Source organism: Hypanus sabinus, chromosome 18 (genome assembly GCF_030144855.1).
Source record: "Hypanus sabinus isolate sHypSab1 chromosome 18, sHypSab1.hap1, whole genome shotgun sequence".
In the NCBI taxonomy this organism is placed as follows: domain Eukaryota; kingdom Metazoa; phylum Chordata; class Chondrichthyes; order Myliobatiformes; family Dasyatidae; genus Hypanus; species Hypanus sabinus.
In genome coordinates this window covers 55,363,924-55,385,397 of record NC_082723.1, presented here as the reverse complement: position 1 = coordinate 55,385,397, position 21,474 = coordinate 55,363,924, and the positions used below count along the sequence as shown (strand labels likewise).

The 21,474-nt window shown below is 40.1% G+C and overlaps 2 protein-coding genes across 5 annotated transcripts in view; one reads left to right on the top strand and one right to left on the bottom strand.

The window, feature by feature from the left end:
- Nucleotides 1–21,474, top strand: part of LOC132407610 (tetratricopeptide repeat protein 28-like) — a 226,413-nt gene that overhangs the window by 54,355 nt on the left and 150,584 nt on the right. For 3 of the 4 annotated variants that reach the window (XM_059994375.1, XM_059994373.1, XM_059994372.1), the window contains exons 12-13: nucleotides 4,288–4,507; nucleotides 11,593–11,814. In XM_059994375.1, the coding sequence (XP_059850358.1) occupies nucleotides 4,288–4,507; nucleotides 11,593–11,814 (442 nt within the window). The remainder of the gene's footprint in view (nucleotides 1–4,287; nucleotides 4,508–11,592; nucleotides 11,815–21,474) is intronic. The other variant, XM_059994374.1, reaches the window with a different exon arrangement.
- The window catches only part of LOC132407609 (RING finger protein 224-like), a 42,673-nt gene continuing 33,728 nt past the window's right edge, over nucleotides 12,530–21,474 (bottom strand). Inside the window, exon 2 of the mRNA XM_059994371.1 lies at nucleotides 12,530–14,458. Within this exon, the coding sequence (XP_059850354.1) occupies nucleotides 13,949–14,458 (510 nt within the window). The 3' untranslated portion in view covers nucleotides 12,530–13,948. The remainder of the gene's footprint in view (nucleotides 14,459–21,474) is intronic.

The following is a 21,474-nucleotide window of genomic DNA, read 5'->3' as shown; positions in this document are numbered from 1 at the left end:
AAGCTTCTAGCAAGAAAATTTATTAACAGATCTAGAAACTCTTTGCATTTGTAAGGGACAAAGGCTCCAAGACAAGAACATAGAAGTAGGAGCAAGGCATCTGCCCTTCATGCTTGCTCCTGCAATAAGATCATTGTTGTCATTTTCCTACAACAACCTCATATGCCCTCAGCACACCCTTGGGTATGTTGGTTGTTAATGCAAACTCTGCATTTCTCTGTATGCTTTGATTTACTTGTAAGGAATAAATGTATCTGAATCTGATTTAACATCTAACTATTTTTACAACGATCAGAGGTAGGGAAGCTATTTGTAAGGATTCTTGGGGTTAGAATGTATCAACCTTTGGAAAGCTATGCCCAAATTAGGAACAGTTAGCATAGCTTTTGTGCAGGGCAAGGAGATTAATGAAGATACTGTTGTGGATGTTGTCTACAAGAAATTTCGTAATCCCTCATGAGAGGTTTATCCAGGAGATGATGACATATGGGATCCACTAATGTGAATTGGCCTTTCAGATTCAGAGCTGGTTTACACATTGGGAGACAAAGGGTAGTGGTCGATGGGACATTTTCTAGCTGGGGATCTGTGACTAGTGGTGTTCCACGGGGATCCGTAGTGGCACCTCTGCTGATTGTGATAGATATAAATAATTGAGAAGAAAATATAGATGGGTGGGTTGGTGAATTTGCAGGTAATATGAAGATTGGTGGTGTTGTAGATAGCTAAGAATACAGGCAAAGGATAGAATGGGATATAGATCATTTGTAGATATTGATGGAGAAATGGCAGATGGAGTTTAACCTGGCCAAATGTGAAGAGTTGTACTTTGAAAGATAAAATGATAAGACCCTTAACAGTGTTGATATGCAAAGAGATCATGGTTGCAAGTCCATTGTTCCCTGAAAGTGGCTACAAAGGTTGGTAAAGAAGGCTTAGGATGGTAAAGAAGGCCTAAAGCATATAGTCAATAAAAGGAGTTCAAGAGTCAGGAAGTTAAGTTGAAGCTTTATAAAATTCTAGTTAGCTTGCATCATGAGTTCAATTTTAATTGGCATCAACCATATATGTGTATCCAGCTAAATGAAAAACAGAGTACATACGGTCACATACAGAACGCAGCACATATAGCTATGATAGCAGATGCAGTCACAAAATTATATTAGTACAACTCCCTGAGTGGTTTGGCCTGAAGCCATGTTTCTGCAAGAACAAGCAAGCAACAGTTCTTCATCGTGTGCAGGGTCAGCTTCAGACAAAGGTAATTCGGCTTGTCTTCCAGGAAGCAAATATTAAAAAGCAGTACCATCAGGAGAGCCGGCCTGAAGGGACCAGCCCCCAGCCCAGCACGGATTCCAGTGCACCGCCATGCCCCTGTTGTCTCCCACACCACCTCCGGCGCCTCCTCCCCTGGATTGCTGTAAGAGGTGACACCATTACCTGAGGGCTTGGTTCATGCAACAACTAAAACCACACAGCTCCCCCAGAGTTGGTCTTGACAATGAACCAATGAACTGGACTTGCAATATTTTGTATTACCAATGTCCAATAGGATCTTACGATCAAAAGAAAAACATTTAAGACAAACTTTTGTGCCACTTGTTAGATCCGATTGCCCCATTACAGGAAGCTTTGGAGAGGGTACAGAAGAGCTTTACCAGGATGTTGCCTGGATTTCAGGACATGTGCTATAAAGACATGGGACAAACTTTGGTTGTTTTCTGTGGGGTGGCAGAAGCTGAGGGGAGATCTGATAAAGGTTTATAAAACTATGAGAGGCAAAGAGCAGACAGCTGGTTTCTTTAACCCAGGGTTGAAATGTCTAATACCAGAGAGTTTGCATTTAAGCTGAGAAGGGGGTAACTTGAAAGGAAACATGCAGGTCAAGTTTTTTTTTGACACCGAGTGATGCGTGGCTGGAAATCAGGGCTGGTGGTGGAGGTAAATACTAGGCTTCATATGAGTGTGCAGGAAAATGTAAGGATATAGTTGGGAATTAATTACTTTGGCACAACATTGTGGACCAAAGGGGCTGTTCCTGTGCTCTGTTGTTTTGGGTTCTTATCGACATATACTGTAAACAGGTTATCTGCTCAGTACTTGTAGGGGGACCTTGCTGTGTATAATTGACTACTGCTATTTCATTTGTTAGTTGTGATTACACTATAAGAAATTTTATTGGCTGTAAAGTGGTTTGGAACATCATAAGTTTGAAAGGTGCAATAAACATCCAAAAGCAAAATACTGTGGATGCTAAAAATATGAATTAAGTGCCAAAATAATGCATAAATACTAGGGTAATCAAGTTCAAGTTTAATTATCATTCAACCATACATGTAAGCATGAACACAGCCAAACAAAACATCATGTCCCCGTGGCTGCAGTACAAAACACTGTACAGTCATACACACCATAAGGCACATACACCATATGTAAAATAGCAAGTAAACATAGAGTCACACAAAAAATATATATGTATGTCAAGCATGATCTATGAAGAGAGAAGCAAAGTGATCATTATAGTTGTTAATATTTTATCTGAATTTACCTTACAAATTGTCATTGATCTGAAACTGACCAAATTCTCTCTCCATAGACTTTGCCTGAAATTTTCTGCTTTTTGTATACACAAATCTTATTATTGCTTTCCTTCAGTAAAAGCTGAACAGACACATCTGATTGGGATGGAAGGTTATTGACGTCCAATTTACTGATAGGAAATCTGTTGCAGTAATGAAATCTGGTGCAGTAATGATAATGTTTGACAGAAAGCTCTTTCTCAGATAAACCTTAAATAACTTTGAATTCTTTGGCATTAGCATATCCAAGGACCTCTTCTGGGACCAAATACTTAAAAGAAGACATAGCAGCTCCTCTTATTTCCTAGAAGTTTGCATAGGTTTGGCATAGCACCTGAAACTTTGACTAACTTGGATAGATGCACCGTGGAGAGTATCCTAACTGGTTGCATTATGACCTGGTATGGAAACACCAGTGTCCAGGAATGGAAAGGTCTACAGAATGTGGTAGATACAGCTCAGTCCATCACAGAAAACACCCTCCCTACCATTGAGCACATTTGCAAAGAGTGCTTCCACAAGAAATCAGCATTCATCATCAAGAAACCCCGCCATTCTCTCTTTGTGCTACTACCATCAGGCAGAAGGTACAGGAGTCTTTGGTCCCACTTCACCAGGTTAAGGAACAGTCATTACCCTACAACCGACAAGCTTTCCAACCAGTGTGGATAACTTCACTTACCACAACTCTGAATTTATTCCACAACCTACAGACTTGCTTTCAAGGACCCTACAATTCATATTAGACCATACTAAGGCCCTTCCCTTGGACAACATTGGTGATGTGGAGAGGGGAGACTTGCAACTTGGGCAACTGCTGGTCTTCCATTAAAAAAAAATCTTACCCAGGCTTGTGCCCTGAAAACTTTCCAAGGTGCAAATCCATGGTCTTATTGAGACTAATGGAGGCCTACATTACACCATACGACCATAAGATATAGGAGCAGAGTTAGCCCATTTTGCCCATCAAATCTACTCCTCACAATCAGTGACACCCTTACTAATCAAGAAATGATTAACCTCCACTTTAAGTATACCCAGTGACTTGGCCTCCATAGGTATCTGTGGCAATGAATTCTACAGATTCCTCTGGCAAAATGAACTCCTCTTTATCTCTGTTCTAAAGGAACATCTATGTATTCTGAGGTTGTGCCCTGCAAGAGGACTCCCAAGTTCCTTTGCACCTTTGATTTCTGAATTTTCTCCTTGTTTTGAAAATAGTCTGCACCTTTATTCCTTCTACCAAAGTGCATGACCATACATTTCCCTACACTGTGTTCCATTTGCCACTTCTTTGCCCATTTTCCTAATCTGTCTTAAGTCCTTCTGCAGACTCCCTGCTTCCTCAACACTTCCTCCCCCTCCGCTTATCTTTGTATCATCCGCAAACTTGGGCGCAAAGCCGCCAATTCCATCATCAAATCAATGACATATAATATGAAAAGAAATTATCCCAAACGAACCCCTGCAGAACACCACTAGCAACCAGCAGCCATCCAGATGTTCACAGTATTGTTTGTTTTAATTTCCAGAATTTGTCTTCTTTTTCATGTTGCTTGTTTGTCAGTCTTTGTTTATGTATAGTTTTCATAAATTCTATTGTATTTCTTTAGTTTCTTGTAAATGCCTGCAAGAAAATGAATCTCAAGGTAATATATGGTAACATAAATGTACTTTGATATTAAATTTACTTTGATTTTCTGTTCAGGTGTGTGGGAGATCTCAAGCTCTGGTTTTGGGAAGTCCACATTTCCCTTCAGCTTTGTCCTTGTGGGGAAGCACTTGGAAGCCCTTGGGCCCATTAGTTGGAGCTCAGAAGGAAGTTATCAAAGTGGCCGAGTACCTGCAAGCAGAGGCTGTCATGGGTGAACAAGCAACTAAGAAACGTGTTCTCAGTGAACTTCCACAGCTGACTGTGGTGCACATTGGTAAGTGGGCTTTCTGTTCTGCTGGGGCAAGTCACAAAATTGGTTTGTTTATATTGTGCTGACAATGAGATGGTGACCTGTATACAGTTTGGTGGGTTTGGCCCCTTTGCTAACTGATACCAAAATTCACTCAGGACTAATGTCTATGCTTGTGCCCTGGATAAAAATATTTCTGTTTATGCTCAATACAGTACCTCAGGAGCTGTTTGAATGAAACGGACTTTAATTATGATGCAAAGATGGCAATAGAGTCATAGAGAAGTACAGCGCAGAAACAGGCCCTTCAGCCCATCTAGTCCATGCTGAACCATTTAAACTGCCTAGTCCCATCAACCTGCTTCTGGACCATAACCCTCCATGCCCCTGCCATCCATGTACCTATCCAAACTTCTCTTAATTGTTGAAATCAAGTTCTAGGTTTAGACTGACAGTGTTAGAATGGAGTGGAGTGATTGTAATGCTTGTTCCAGGGAGATAAAGACCAAGAAAGGAACAAGTGTTTAGTTACTAATGGAGCATCCAGAGCAAACAAACTAACATTATAATTGGTCTCCTTATATGAGATGTGTGCGTATTTGTTGTCAGGGTACACAGAAGGGGTTCTTGAAGATCTTGTTGCTGTGATCTCTGGAATTGTAACGGGTTGACTGTTTTGTCAACATCTAAGAAGTGGGAGGGTTGGAGCTAATAAGGAAAATTTATCAATAACCTGTGAAAGGATGCAGTTAACGAAAAACTGAATTAGTAGACAGTGTTAGGTCAACTAAGGGAGAGTTAATTGCAGTTGAACTGTCTACGGGAGGTAAACATAGGGAAATGATTGAGATAGAGGAACTTGCTTGACATTTAATTCACCCTTCTGTTCACATTCTGAGTTTTATGCCATTGGTCTCTTAGCTTGTTCTAATGAATCCTCATTTAAGCTTAAAGAACAGCATCTTAACTTGCATCTGGAAATGTAATAGTCCATGGGACTCATTCAGTTTAACAATATCAGACAATAAGCCTTTCCAGTTTGTGTGAGAATGGGCTAATGCCTCTGATCTAAAGTTACCAGCCTTAAATGTCAGTTGTTTCTCTTTCAATAGTTGCTGCTTGACTTGTTGCGTATTTATAGCATTTTCTCGTTATTGTGCTGGACTGTTTTAGGCTTCTTGTGTTTAGTTGGAACTGCACTTGCAGAAAGAGCTGTGTATCTGTTACATTCCTGACATACTAACGTATCAATTACTCACATAGGTAAAGCACTTGTCTCTTTGAGGCTGCTCCACCATTTGATTACATCATGGTTCATCTGATTGTAACCTCAAATACTGTAAGTAGTAGGCGAGATGTTCTAAAAAAGTTCTGAGGAGGTGGATTAATAGTCATTTAGAAAGCAGGGACTACTCTGAGCAGCCAACATAGCTTTGTGAAAGGCAAATTAGATTGAAATTTTTAAAAAGGTAACAAAGTGTATCGATGAAGATGAACCACAGATTGTTTGCGCAATTTGATGCCCGTGACTACTGGTGTCCCACAAGATTCAGTGCTGTTACCCTTGTTGCTTGTAATCTTTCCGAAAGGCTTGGATGTGGGTGTGGGAAGCCAGATCAGGTAGTTGTCTGTGTGGAAAGTATGCTTGGGTTGCAGAGTGATATCACTATGTTGCTGAAACAGGCAGAAAAGAGGCAGATGGATTTGAATCCATGTGTGAGGTATTGCATTTTCAAAGCACTGATCAGGCCAGGACATACACCAGGAATGATAGAGCATTAAGGAACAGGAGAGCATGAAGATTCCAACACATTTAAATAAGATGGTTAAGAAAGCTTATGGGATACTGGCTTTCATGAGGTTACGCTACAACTTTATTAAACTTTGGTCAGACCTCAGCTGGAGTACTAAGTGCAGTTTTGGTTACTAAGGCAATAGGAAGCATGTGATAGTATTGGAGAGGGTTCAGAATAGATTCACCGGGATGCTACCAGGGATGGTTGGTTATGAGGAAATACTGGAGAAGCTGGGTTTGTCCTTCCTGGACCAAAGGAAGTTAAGAGACAACATGACTGAGACACATAGATTTTGAGGGGAAAAGATAGATAAACTGCAGGAAACACCCCATATCATGGGCACATAAAGCTAGAGAACGTAGGTTTAGTTAAAGTGGGAAGGAGGTTAGAACAGAGTTCAACGGGACCTTCTTGACTCAGAGAGTGGCAAGTATCTGGAACACACTGCTTGAAGAGAGTAACTGAAACTGTATTGCTGACAATATTTAACAAGCGTTTAGATTAGCACTTCAATCCGGAAGTCATGGAATACTATAGATCAAGTGATTTTACGAACATCTGGATCCTGTCTACCCAAAATAATCTTCCATCATCTTACTCACCAAGAATCTTCCCACCTTTGCCTTATAAATATTCAAAGACCTTGATTGTACTACTCTCTAAGGAAGTGAGCTCCAAACACTCATGACCCACTGAGAGAGAAAAACTGCTCATATTTATTAAAATAGTGGCCTCTAATTCTAAAGAAACATTAAACATAGAAACATTTTAAAAAAACTACAGCACAATACAGGCCCTTTGGCCCAAAATGCTGTGCCAAACATGTACTTACTTTAGAAATTACCTAGGGTTACCCGTAGCCCTCTATTTTTCTAAGCTCCATATGCCTATCCAGGAGTCTCTATCATATCCACCTCCACCATCTCACACCCTCACCACTCTCTGCTTAAAAAACTTATGCCTGACATATCCTCTGTACCTAATTCCAAGTACCTTAAAACTGTGCCCTCTCATGATAACCATGGGAAAAGGCCTCTGACTATCCACATGATCAATGCCTCTCATCATCTTATACACCTCTATCAGGTCACCTCTCATCTTCTGTCGCTCCAAGGAGAAAAAAGCCAAGTTCACTCAACCCGTTCTCATAAGGCATAGTCCCCAATCCAGGCAACATCCTTGTAAGTCTCTTCTGCACCCTTTCTATGGCTTCCACATCCTTCCTGTAGTGAGGTGACCAGAACTGAGCACAGCACTCCAAGTGGGGTCTGACCAGAGTCCAATATAGCTGCAACATTACCTCTCCGCTCTTGAACTCAGTCTCACGGTTAATGAAGGCCAATGCTCCGCATGCCTTCTTAACCACAGAGTCAACCTGCACAGCAGCTTTGAGCATCTCAGACCCCAAGATCCCTCTGATCCTCCACACTGCCAAGAGTCTTACCAGTAATACTATATTCTGCCATCATATTTGACCTACCAAAATGAACTACTTCACATTTATCTGGATTGAACTCCATCTGCCGTTCTCAGTCCAGTTTTGCATCCTATCGATGTCCCGCTGTAACCTCTGATAGCCCTCCATACTATCCACAACACCCCTCAACCTTTGTGTCATCAGCAAATTTACTAACCCATCCCTCCACTTCCTCATCCTTTATAAAATTAAGGGAAACATTATTCCATATCACCTTGTCAAAACCCCTTATGACCCTATAAGGCAAACAGATTAATCGAGGATGCCTTCTCCATCGCTCTCCACATTGTACTGGAACACCTGATGCATAAGAATGCCTACACCAGAATGCTTTTTATCAACTACAGTAGTGCCTATGCTATCTTAGGAGTATGGTGTTTTTCAACACCATACACTCCAACAAGATGACCATTAAACTGCACAATATGGCACTGGGTAAATCAATTAACTCTGGATTCTGGACTTTCTTGCCAATCGTATCCAGTCAGACCAGGCAAGGACACATCAACCTCCCTGACCCTGAACACTGGTTCATTGCAAGGATGTGTACTGAGCCCACTCCTTTACACTCAGTTCATCCCTGACTGTGCCCCTGCTTACTCCATCATCAAATTTGCAGACAACACCACAGTGATTGGATTAATTACAAGTAACAAATAAACAACATTCAGAGAGGAGGTGCAAAAACTGTCTGAATGGTGCAATAATATAATCCTTCACTGAACATAAAAAAAATGATGATCAATTTCAGGAAATCAAAAAGGCACGAACAAGCTCGACTACTCATAAACAGTGAAATGGTGGAAAGGGTTTCCAACCTTAAGTTCTTGGGAATGAACATCACCGAGCAGCTCACTTTGACAACCACACCTCCTTGATAGTGGGAAAGGCTCAGTAGTGCCTATGCTATCTTAGGAGTTTAAAGAGGTTAAATCTTCTGGTAAACCCTTTATCAATGGTACACTAGCTGCAACAGGATCGACCAAAAAGCACTTCAGGACTGCACAGAACATCATTTGGACACAACTACCAGCTATGGAAACCATCTACAGTACCACTCACGATGTCTACAGCAGGCTCACAAAATCGTGATGGGCTCATCCCACCCCAATAATCACCTGTTGCATCTCCTACCATCCGGAGGAGATACAGCAACATCACTGCGCGGACTGAGAAATAGCTTTCTCTCCAGGGCAGTCGTACAACTGAACAATGCCCCATTTTAGAGTTGTCTGTGTTTAATTCAGTTGTAACTTACATGTCACTCTAAATAACTCAGGAATTATTTTAAATTTAGTCATTATGTTTTTAGTATTTGAATTGCCAGTATGTTGTTTTGCACTAAATGGAGTAGCACTGTAATCTTGTTGTCCTCAGCAATGACAATAAAGCTCTAACTAACTACAAAGTTAATTTACTTTCTTTATCTACATACTTGCCTTTTGTGAACCAGGCACTAGGCCAGTCAGTTCCACCAGCATCTTAGAGCTTTGCATTCTCTTTCCGTTTAAATAATGTTTTATTTTAAATTTCCTGTCAAATTGGGCAATTTCATAATTTCCATTATTCTCTCACACCATTTTGTAGGCATGGAGATATCAGAAGGTAAATCATTTGGCACAAAAGATCCTTAGTCTAGTGTCTACTTGTAGTGTGGTGCATGTGGTTGTCCCAGCAATGGTGCCAATTAATATTAAAACTTCTGTACAGAGTTCAGTGATAGAGAATCAGCAATAATGGATCATATCAAAAAACAGACCATTTAATCTAAAAACAGTCCTTTTCAAAAAGTGAAACAAGTTTGGAAATAAGGAATCTTAAAAATGTTTCCTACTGATTTTCATCATTGTTTTTATTGCCTAATAGAATCTGTTATTGATAATTGAAAATGGTTTTGATGTGAGGGAACTCTGTTATAGTTGGGATGACTCTCAGGATGTGAAATAGATAGATTTTTTCTTCATCTGATGTTTTTCACCTCTACGAGAGCTTAATGGAACACATTTCACTTGTATCTCCAACAATACTCAAACCCATCCAAGGGAGATAGTCTACTAGTCTGGCATACCATCTACCTGGTCTTTAGTCATTCACCATCTTCTGAAAGGCAAACAGAGGTGGACAATAAACACTGGATTGCCATAATACACATATCTGAATATGTTTAAAAGCATTCATTTTTACTTATAAAGCATCCCTATTACAAATCTCAACTATCAGAAAGTGAAAAACAATTAAAGGAATAATTTTGTTTTGGTTCACTGAGTATTTGACAACGTTAATATATTCTATTACCTTCTTTACATCTTCTTTGATAGATAAGATCAGGTAGCTACCATCACCATTATACTGTCCCTTTATCTAGTCCACTCTGTGTACTCTCTCCAGATGTTCTTATGTCTAGAGATATTAGGCATGGGTCTACCCAACCAAGCTTTGTTTGTCTCAGACTATGCTGCTTGAAATTAACAAACCAAGAATGCACAAATTACTAGAGCAAGAACTGGCCAACTTTCTGAGATTTGTTGAGATATGTTTATCCTCTGCATTGGGATTAGGTCTACCTGTATTTCTGAAGTGCTACAGATTTATTGGTAAACAAGGCCAGCCGATCTGCTCTCAGCAATATCTACTAGCAATCCCATCTACTGGATTATTAAGGAGATTGAGTCAGAAAATTGTCCATCCAGTCCTATCAGAGATATATTGACCACAAATTTAATTCTAGTTATGTCTTCTTACCCAATCAAGGTACTCACAAGTTGGTAATTAACTAACCAAATCTGATATTGAGCCTCATAACTGTACTGACCAGGGATAGATCGCTTTTCCATGGGCATACATATTTGATCTTAAAGGCAGGGTACAAATTATTTAAAAAGAATAAACCTCTTTACCCACAATCACTCAAGCTGATCACAGACAGCTTCATTCAAGTTTTTGTATAAGTGACTAAAATAATTTACCCAATCCTGTACTGCAGCATTCAGGGTTACATTCTTCTACTGGCACTAAAATTCATTTCTAAGCCATTTCCAGTTGGGACATCTAATTCGTCATCATACTACCATAAACCTTACCTTCCTTAAAGCAATTAAGATTTTCACATGTAATGATTACATCTTCCAAGCTAATGCCCAGATCCCTAATAATGGCCTGTAATAATCACCTTAACTTCATTACTGTTGGCCAAAGGAACCAGATCTTAAACTTGAGTACACCTAGGCACAAATCCGCATCCCTCACCCTTAAACAACATCCTGACCATAGCAAAGGCGCATATGTCCCTGTGCATTAGGGTTAAATGTGCGTGAATTTGGTCAGTTTCTTGCCTCATTGTTACCCAAAACAACATGATCCTTAACTGGAGATGTGTGCCATGATCTCTTAATCAGCTCAAGTAATAATTTCAAGTCATATAATTTCCTGGACATCAAGATTTAATATTGTATCCTTCAATCTACTTAGCACAGACGCAGATCCTTGTGTGAGTGATTTAGTAAAAGTATGTTGCAATAACACAACTCAAAGTGACAGACTGGTGTAGGCTATAAAGCAATGAATAGAAATTGGAGATTCTAAATTACCGGGCAATCCCATCTCCCTGATGAAAATGAAACACTCCATTATTGTACAGTGCAGAGAGATCTTTATTGTGTATCTATCTTGTGCTGTACCTATGTTGATAGAAGGTAGATCAAGCCTTACTCTGTATCTAACCTGTGCTGTACCAGGCCTTAGGAGTGCTTGATGGGACAGATGCTTTTTATCAATATAAAGGATATTTCAACAGTGAAAGGGCAGTCTGCCAATGATGAACATTTCTGACTTTGCAGCAACTTATGGTAGCTGGGAAGAAGGTGTTTTGCTCTTTACTCCTCATCCATACCCAGCTGCCGGAGAACTTGTGGAGGAGCGTTCCTACTTACTGACCATTCCTGAGATCCTTGAGTTGAACCTGAAGGCCAAGGTTGTAGTCCTGTCTAGCTGTGGAGATGGAGGTACTTCCCAGGATCCTGTGCCACCTCTGATACTGCCCACTGCCTTCCTTAGAGCAGGTAAGTGTATGTTACTTGGCTGACATTTCAAAATTAAAGCCAACTTACAAGTTGACATTCGCAATTGCAGCAATAGGGTGGGAAATCTAATCTAGACCTGAGTGTGGAGTGCTGATTGGATGTCTTTGATGTGAAAAATAATACCCACTCTGTGGGACAAAATGCAACTATATGTCAAAAATTTGTGACATATTAATCCTGGATCTCATGCAAAACCGCACAGTAGGATTGGAGACCAAATGGATGCATCCTTAATCTGAACAAGGTTACTGGACTAATAAATATTATACCAAGGTACAGGACAAATGTAGGATAAACCCGGAGCCTGGAGGCTGAAGGCTTGTCCTGGAGTTTGAGGACAGTCCATGTAGGTAGGTGGTGGGAAGGAAGAAAGGGACTTGTTTTGTTGCTTATTGCGTTCTTTTGTGCTGTGTTCTGTATTGTTCTTCCAAGCATTGTTTGCATGCTTTGCTGGCACCGGAATATGTGGCAATACTTGTGGGCTGTTCCCAACACAATCCTAGGTTGTGTTGGTTGTTAAAGCAAATGGCCAATTTCACTATATGTTTTGACGTACATGTGATAAATAAATCTGAATCTGAATTCCATTTCATTTTAGTCCCACAAACTTGAAGTTTTGTTATTTATATAGATTAGCACAATATCAGTGATTTATTAATGATTACATTAAAAGGATTCCAGACAGAGGTGCTCATTTATCAGATTGTCAAAGAAAATTAAGATTAAAAAGTTTTAAATTATGAAGAATATGTCAATGGAGAAAATTGGTTTAGTAAAAGTAGTGAATATAAATGTGATAAAGCAAACATACAGTCCTATCCGGAGAAATATAAAACTATGGAGATGTCAGAGCATCTTCTTCTGGTGCTGGGAGGACTGAAAATTCTGTGCGATCATTTAACTATTTTGCATCTGAGATCCACTCTAACCTGCAATTTTGCACAAATTGTCCATCGCACAACACCAAGCCCGTTCCACACAGGCTCAGATTGTATAGCTGACTCCCACTTTGCAGGTTTCTGACCTCTCTCTGGACCCCTGTTGGTATGCTGGATGTGCACACCATCCAATTTCTGAACTGTACAACTCTAATGGTTAAAAGTTGTAGAGCCACCTCATCATCTGTGTTTGAAGTTAACCACCAACCCCACGGCTGTTACCATCATTTTCAACTACCCATCCAACATCAAGATTTACTTGAGTCAAGATTTTTGGGAACTTGATCCCAAACCCTTGAAGCTCCCACAAATACCTGAAGGCTTTTGATCCTGCAGAGTCTAAAGCTTGAATCAGGCATCTAGCATGTTGGCATACCAAATCAGATTCTTCCCCTCAACCAATCCATCACTGCTTTCTTTCAGTACTATAACAGTCCCTGCCACTGTTCCTATCTTGATACTAATATATTGAACCTATCACCTCTTTATTGCAGTGGCTTCCCAATCATATCTTCATTAGGGTCTCAAATTCCACCATTCGAACACCACTAATCATTTGACTGCTATGGCACCATTCTTACTGACAGTGACACTCACATCGTGATCATCTTTGTTATTACTGGGGCATACTCTTTCACATATTCATGTGCCTTACTCATGAAATTTCTAAAGGTGAAGTGTACTCTGTACAGAACCACACTCCAAGTCATGTTTCCGGTGGAGGAATCCAAGTACAATTGATACTCCCAAAGTAGAAATTCTCCCTCCAATTGACACTCCCAGAGAGAATCACACATTGAGAAAAATACTCATCATGTTCAAAAGTATAATGAAATTTGCATTAGTTTACATTAGTTAAATGTTTATTTTTTTACTATATTTTCAAAAAGCAGTGCAATTCAATATTGTTATACTGTCCATTACTTAGCAATAATGACAGGTGCCAGTGTAACACGCTGTTAAGCTCACCCAACTTCCCTTATAACACACAATCTAGTACATGGAGTCCCCTTTGTGGCACACTGTCCATTTATAATGCTTCTGGATATCCATTTGTATTGATGCCAGATAAGGTACAGTGTGATGTGTAGCTTTCAGCGATGCATTGTGGTGACCATCTGAAGTTATGATGGATTCCCCATTCACGTTGTCAATTATTCTCACGAACAAACACATTAGCCACAGCAGCACCCAGCACACCAAGTACAGCAAGGACTTCTGGAAAAATGAGGTTCTTGTGGGGTGTCTTGACATAGAGCTGCAGGCTGCTCAGTGATAATCTGTGAGCCAAGCTGCCCTTTGGATTTATGTTGTAAATCCATTTCCGGTCTCAATGCTGTTTTTACTGAATCTGTTTCTGCTTTAAGAGCCAAAAAGATGCCCAAGTCTAGTTCAAGCATGATGACACCACCACGAGGGCACGGGGTATTCTGACGGCACTGAGGGCATGGGATCCATTTCTGCCCATTTAACATGGTGTCTAGTCTCTGCAGGCAGGTCTGGCAGAAGGTATGCCCACAATAAAGCTTCCGAGGCAACCTATCAGTTAGGTTATAGATAGAGTAGCAGATAATGCATTCGGTATTCTTATGGTGAGTTGGAATACAGCCTGATAAATCCCCGTCTGTGGTGTGATGTGTATCCTTATGCTGGGTAGCTTCAGCTAGATCCTTCCTGCAGAACATCTGAGGAGAGATTAGAAAGACACAAATCATTACCTTTGAAACAAAATAGGTCTCGAGTTACATAGCCACTTTTCTGATCCAATTAAGTAGTTTAGAATAGGGAAATACAGAAGATAATTCTGCCCATGGCAAACTCTCAGAGGGATAATAATGAGGTGATTTGTTTTTGGTGATATGCACTGAGGAATAAATATTGGCAAGGATTACAGTGTCAACATCTCTTCCCTTGTTCAGAGAGCTACCTTGGGAATTTTTGTATTTCTCTCAGAAGGCAAAGGTTTTACTAATTGAAGGTACCTACAACCTTACTGCGCTGCTGAGCATATGGTAGGTCTCCAAACACAACATACATACGTGGATAACATACAACCTGTGCTTTTCAGATGAACTATTTAGATCAGGGAGTAAAATGGAACTGGTGGAAATAAAATTTAATACCATAATTGCTATACCATATTTCTGCACAATAATTAGAGCGCTCTACAGCACATTTTCCTAGTACAAATTTGTCTTGATTTCCTCAAGCAAATAGCTCAGACCCTTTGTACTGGGCAGTGACAAGTCGTGGGAGGCCCGAGAGGCATTTTTTTTTTTGGAGATGTGCAAGGGTTTCCAACCTACGGTCCACATAAGTAATGGTATTGGTCCATGGCATAAAAAAAGTTTGGGGAACCCCTGTGTGCAAATAAAATTTAATTAAAATAGAATTAGATTCATGGGGAGTCAGGTTCATCAAAGTCATATAAGTTTTTAAAATACAAAGCTGCATTGAAAAGCTTTGTTCAGGCTCAGTGATAGACAGGAGGGCTATTGATTTGTTCCTAGTGAACTAGGGTTACTGCATTACACAGTCTTTTTTATTTAATATTTTTATGCAACATCAAGACGTGCTTCCTGAACAAATTGAGCTGAATCCTATTTATATATCAATTTGTTCTGAAACAATGTAGCTCAGTTATTCATAAATGGCTTGTCTTAACATTATTAGTGACACAATGTGGGGTTGGCCCTTCGAGGCATCCCGTTTCAGCAATCCCCAACAAACCGGATTAATTCTAACCTAATTATGGGATAATTTACCTGGTATGTCTTTGGACTGTGGGAGGAAATCGGAGGACCTGGAGAAATCCCACGCATTCCATAGGGAGGACACACAGGGACTCCTTACATAACAGTGCAATATTTGACAGTCTCAGAGATAACACATTGGCCATAGTCTCACCAATACCCCATATATCTGAACAAAGCCTCCCTAGTTTTGTATCCAGTTCCTTTAACAATAAACAACAACATTATATTTATTTTCCTAAATCTTAGCTGCACCTGCATACTAGTCTTTAGTGAATCAGGCTCTTGAACGCTCAGATCCTTCTGCATTTCAGAACTTCGCAATTTCTAACCATATTGACAGTATACTTCTATTTTTCCATCTGTGGATATTTTCACATATTCACACATTATACTCTGTTTGCTAGATCTTTGCCCAATCGCTTAACCTATCAATATCCCTTTCTAGCCTCATGTCCTCTTCACAATTTGCTGTCCATCACTGAAAGATTTAGCATCCATATCATCAATGCCTTCACCAAATTCATTTATCCCAACACCAAACTCTACACCACTCAATATAAATAGCAACCATTTCCTGTTAGCCAGACTATCTCCTCTTCACGCCAATGTACACTCTGCTTTTATTTTCTGCAATAATCTTTGATACAGCAGTTAATCAAATGCTGACTGGAATTCTAAGTATCATACATCCATCCCTCCAATAAATTAGTGAACATGATTATTTTTTTCACAAAATCACTCTGACTTTGCTTATCTTGCATTTCCAAGTGTTTTTTTAATAGTATCTAAAACAACATGTTAATCTAACTGCTTGTAGCTTCCTGCTTTCCTTTGTGAGTAAAGGATTGCATATTTTATTTTCTAACCTAATTGATCTTAACTATTTGACGAAGAGTCATTGACCTGAAATACAAACTCTGTTTCTTTTCCTTCCAGTGCTGCTTGACCTGCTAAATATTTACATTATTTTCTGTTTTTAGTATCTACAGTTTTTTAAAAATTTCATCAGCAAACCCTTAGGTCTCTTCTTTTCACACCAGGAGACGCGTAAAGCCCCCAGCTTCAACGATTTGTTTGGTATCACTTGTTTAATGATAATAATTTTCCTGAGTTTCTTCCTCCCTTCCAATTCCCAGTTCACAGCTTTACAGCATGGAAGCAGGCTCTTCAGCCCAACTGGTCCATTCCGGACTAAGATGCCTCATCCAAGCTCATCCCATTTGTCCATGCTTTGGCCCATAAACTTATAAAACCTTTCCAGTGTATGTACCTGTTCTAGTGTCCCTTGAAGGTTGTTATTGAACCTGCCTCAATCACTTCCTCTAGCAGTTCATTCCACATAGCTACCACCCTTTGTATATAAAAAAAAGTTCCTGAAGTTTCTATTAAATCTTTTCCCTCTAACCTTAAACCTATGCTCACTAGGTATTGATTTCCCAGCTCTGGGTATAAAACACTGGGTGCATTCATCCTATCTATGCTCCTTGTGATCTTTTAGAGGTGTATAAAATCATCTCTCAGCTCTCTTTCCAAATTGTTACTTGTATCCTCTGTAGTGAAGACTGATGGAAAATAATGTTTAATTGGACAATAAGACGTAGGACTAAAATTAAGCCATTTGGCTCATTAAATCTGCTTTGCCATTCCATCATGCCCAGTTTATTATTTCTCTCAATCCCATTATCCTGCCTTCTTTCCATATCATTTAACGTTCTTACCAATCAAGAATCTATCATCCTCCACTTTGAAAATACCCACTGAATTTGCCTTGTAGCATAAATTTCATAGATTCACCACTCTCTTGCTAAGGAAATTCTTCCTAATTTCTGTTCTAAAATGAAGTTCTTCTATTCTGAGGCAGTGCCCTCTGGTCCTAGACTCCCTTACTATAGGAAACTATGTTTTGTTAGAGCTGTTGGGAAGGGTTTAAACCAGGGATGGGCAAACTTTTTGACTTGAGGGCCACAAAGGGTTCTGAAATTTGACAGGGGGGCCGGACTAGGAGCAGATGGACGAAGTGTTTTGGTAATACACCTCATAAGAGAAAATAAAATATCATGGGGTATGTAGAAAGCATGTGCTTTAATTTCAATTGAAAATGAACAAATGCATTACAACAAAATATCTGTCTTTGAAGTCCCATGGTATTTAGCTATTTATTGAAATGACTTTTAAAACACTGAAAATTAAATGAATAAAATACAGCTTTTTTTTAATAGTAACAGTTATTATTTTAAAGCACTGAAAATTCTGTTATCCTTCAAGATATTATCATCATCACGCTCCTCCTGACTGTCTTTATTTCAAAAACGGTAGGAGATGCAGGTCTACTTGTCCTGCTCCTTCTTATTCAATTGTCCCCTGTGCCAAAACTCAACAACGACCAGCACAATGACAGAACAGTGAGAGCACGCTAGTATGCGGAGCTCTGTGCTCGCAAATCCCCGCAGGCTATCTCCCTTAGCCGGAACGCTGGCTAATTGTGAGCCGGTTCAGATGTGCCAGGAAATGGGTCGCCACAAGGTCACAAAGTAAAGCGCAAATGTGGAGTAATACACTGCACCTCAACAAAGGTCAATGTATATAGAGTGCGTCATCTATTGGGAAAACACCAGAATTGCGGGGAAAAACGTTAACAAGGTTTATTAATATAATTTCATCAAGTTCTGCGGGCCAGATTAAAAAGCTTAACGGGCCGCATATGGCCCGCGGGCCGTAGTTTGCCCATACCTGGTTTAAACTAATTTGGTGGAGTGAAGGGTCTCAGGATAGGACAGATGGTAAAAAAGCAAAGATAGCATGTAGTCAGACTGTTAGGAAGGGCAGGCAGTTGATGTAACATAATTGCAGCCAGCAGAGTGAGTATCAGTGCATTAGGGATGTAGAATCAAAAAGTGTAGCAAATACAGTACTCAGTGTTATACCTCAGTGCAGGGAGTATAACAAATAAGGTGGATGACTTTGTTGCACTATTACAGATTGTCAGGTATGATGTTGTGGCCATCACTGAATCGTAGCTGAAGGATGGATGTAGTTGAGAGCTTAATGTCCAAGGTTACACTTTGTATCGAAGGGATAGGAAGGTAGGCAGAGGGGTGGCATGGCTCTGCTGGTAAAAAATGGCATCAGATCAGTAGAAAGGTATGGCATAGAATCAGAAGATGTTGAATCCTTGTGGATTAAGTTAAAAAACTGGAAGGGTAAAAGGACCCTGCTGGTAGTTATATAGAGGCCTCCCAACAATAGCTGGGATGTGGACAACAGATTACAACAGGAGAAAAAAGGCATGTCAAAAAAGCTCCCGTAGTCATGGGAGATTTCAACATGCAGGTCGATTGGGAAAAGCAAGTTGGAAATGCATCTCAAGAGAGTGAGTTTGTTAAGTGCCTATGAGATGGCTTTTTAGCATTGAACCTACTAGGGGTCATCTATACTGGATTGGGTGTATTGTAATGAACAGGGGGTGTGATCTGTGATGAGGTAAAAGAACCCTTAGGAAACAATGAGCATAGCATGATTGAGTTCAACTTGAAATTTGATAGGGAGAAAGCAAAGTCTGACATAGGAGTATTTTAGTGGATTAAAGGAAATTCCAGTGGTATGAGAGAGGAGTTGGCTAAAGTAAATTGGAACGACATGCTGGCAGGTATGACAGTAGAGCAGCAAAGGTATGAGTTTCTAGGAAAAATGAAGAAGGTGCAAGATAAATGTATTCCAAAAACAAAGAAATACTGAATGGCAAAATTGTACAATCGTGGCTGACAAGGGAAGTCAAAGCTAATGTAAAAGCAAAAGAGAGAGCATACAACAAAGGAAAATTATTGGGAAGATAGAGGATTGGGAAGCTTTTAAAACCCTACAGAAAGCAACTAGAAGAATCAATAGGAGGGAAAAGATGAAATACAAAAGCAAGCTATCAAACAATATCAAAGTGGAGAGTAAAAGCTTTTTCAAGTATGGAAAAAATAGCGAGCTGAGAGTGGATATAGGACCATGAGAGAATGGGGCCAGAGAAATAATAACAGGGGCCAAGAAGATGGCAGATAGACTAAATGAGTACTTTGCATCAGTCTTCATTGTGGAAGACACTAGCAGTGTGCCAGATGTTGAAGGTTGTGAGGGAAGAGAAGTGTGCAGTTACTATTACAAGAGAGAAGGTTCTCAAAAAGCTGAAAGACCTAAGGGTACATAAATCACCCAGACCAGATGAACTGCACCCTAGGGTTCTGAAAGAGGTAGCAGCAGAGAATGTAGAGGCATTAGTAATGATCTTTCAAAAATCATTGGACTCTGTCGTGGTGCCAGAACACTGAAAAATTGCAAATATCCCTCCATTCTTTAAGAAAGGAGGAAGGCGGCAGAAAGGAAATTATACATTATAGAAAGGAAATTAGTCTGATCACAGTGGTTGGGAAAGTGTTGGAGTCAATTTTTAAGGATGAGGTTATGGACTACTTGCTGACACAGGACAAAGTCAGCATGGTTTCCTTAAGGGAAAATCTTGCCTGACAAAGCTGTTGGAATTATTTGAGGAGATTACGTGTTGGATAGATAAAGGGGATGTAGTGGATGTTGTATATTTGGACTTTCAGAAGGCCTTTGACAAGGCGCCGTACATGAGGCTGCTTACCAAGTTAAGAGCCCATGGTATTACAGCAAAGTTACTAACATAGTTAGAGAATTGGCTGATTGGTAGGAGGCAGCAAGAGGGAATAAAAGGATCCTTTTCTGGTTGGCTGCCACTGACCAGTGGTGTTTCACAGGGGTAGGTGTTGGGATCACTTCGTCTTATGCTGTACTTCAATGATTTAGATGATGGAATAAATGGCTTTGTTGCCAAGTTTGCGGATGATATGAAGATTAGTGGAGGGGCAGGTAGTGTTGAGGAAATAGGAAGGCTGCAGAAGGACTTAGACAGTTTGGAAGAATGGGCAAGAACGTGGGAAATGAAATACAATGTTGGAAAATGCATGGTCTTACACTTAGGTAGTAGAAATAAATGTGCTGACTATTTTCGAAATGGGGAGAAAATCCAAAAATCTTAGATGCAAAGGGACTTAGAAGTCCTTGTGCAGAATAACCTAAAGGTTAACTTGCAGGTAGAGTCAGAGGTGAGGAAGGCAAATGCAATGTTAGCATTCATTTCAAGAGGACTAGAATACAAGAGCAGGGATGTGATGTTGAGGCTTTATAAGGCCCTGGTGAGGCCTCACCTTGAGTATTGTGAATAGTTTTGGGCTCCTCATCTAAGAAAAGATATGCTGGCATTGGAGAGGGTTCAGAGGAGGTTCACAAGGATGATTCCGGGAATGAAAGGGTTATCATACAAGGAACGTTTAATAGTTCTGGGTCTGCTTTTGCTGGAATTTAAAAGGATGAGGGGTAATCTCATTGAAACCTTTCAAATGTTGAAAGGCCTAGACAGTAGATGTGGAAAGGATGTTTCCCATGATAGGGGAAGTCTAGGACAAGAGGGTACAGCCTTAGGATAGAGGGGTGTCTATTTAAAACAGATATGCAGCAAAATTTCTTTAGCCAGAAGGTGGTGAATTTGTGGAATTTATTATCATAGGCAGCTGTGAAGGCCAGTTCATTCAGTGTATTTAAAACAGAGCTTAATAGGTTCTTGAATGGAGATGGCATCAAAGATTACGGGGAGAGGGGAGAAGGCCAGGCAGCGGGGCTGAGGAGGGGAAAAAAGGATCAGCCATGCTCAAATGGAGGAACAAACTCTTTGGGCCAAATGGCCTAATTCTGCTCCTGTGTCTATGGTCTTATGGAAGCATTCTCTCCATGGTCTTTCAATATTTGATGGGTTTCAATGAGATCCCACCCCCACCGATTCTTCTAAATTCCAGTGAATATATGCACAGAGCCATCAAACACTCCTCAGATGTTAACCCTTTCATTCTCAGGATTATTGTCATAAACCTTCTTTGGACCCT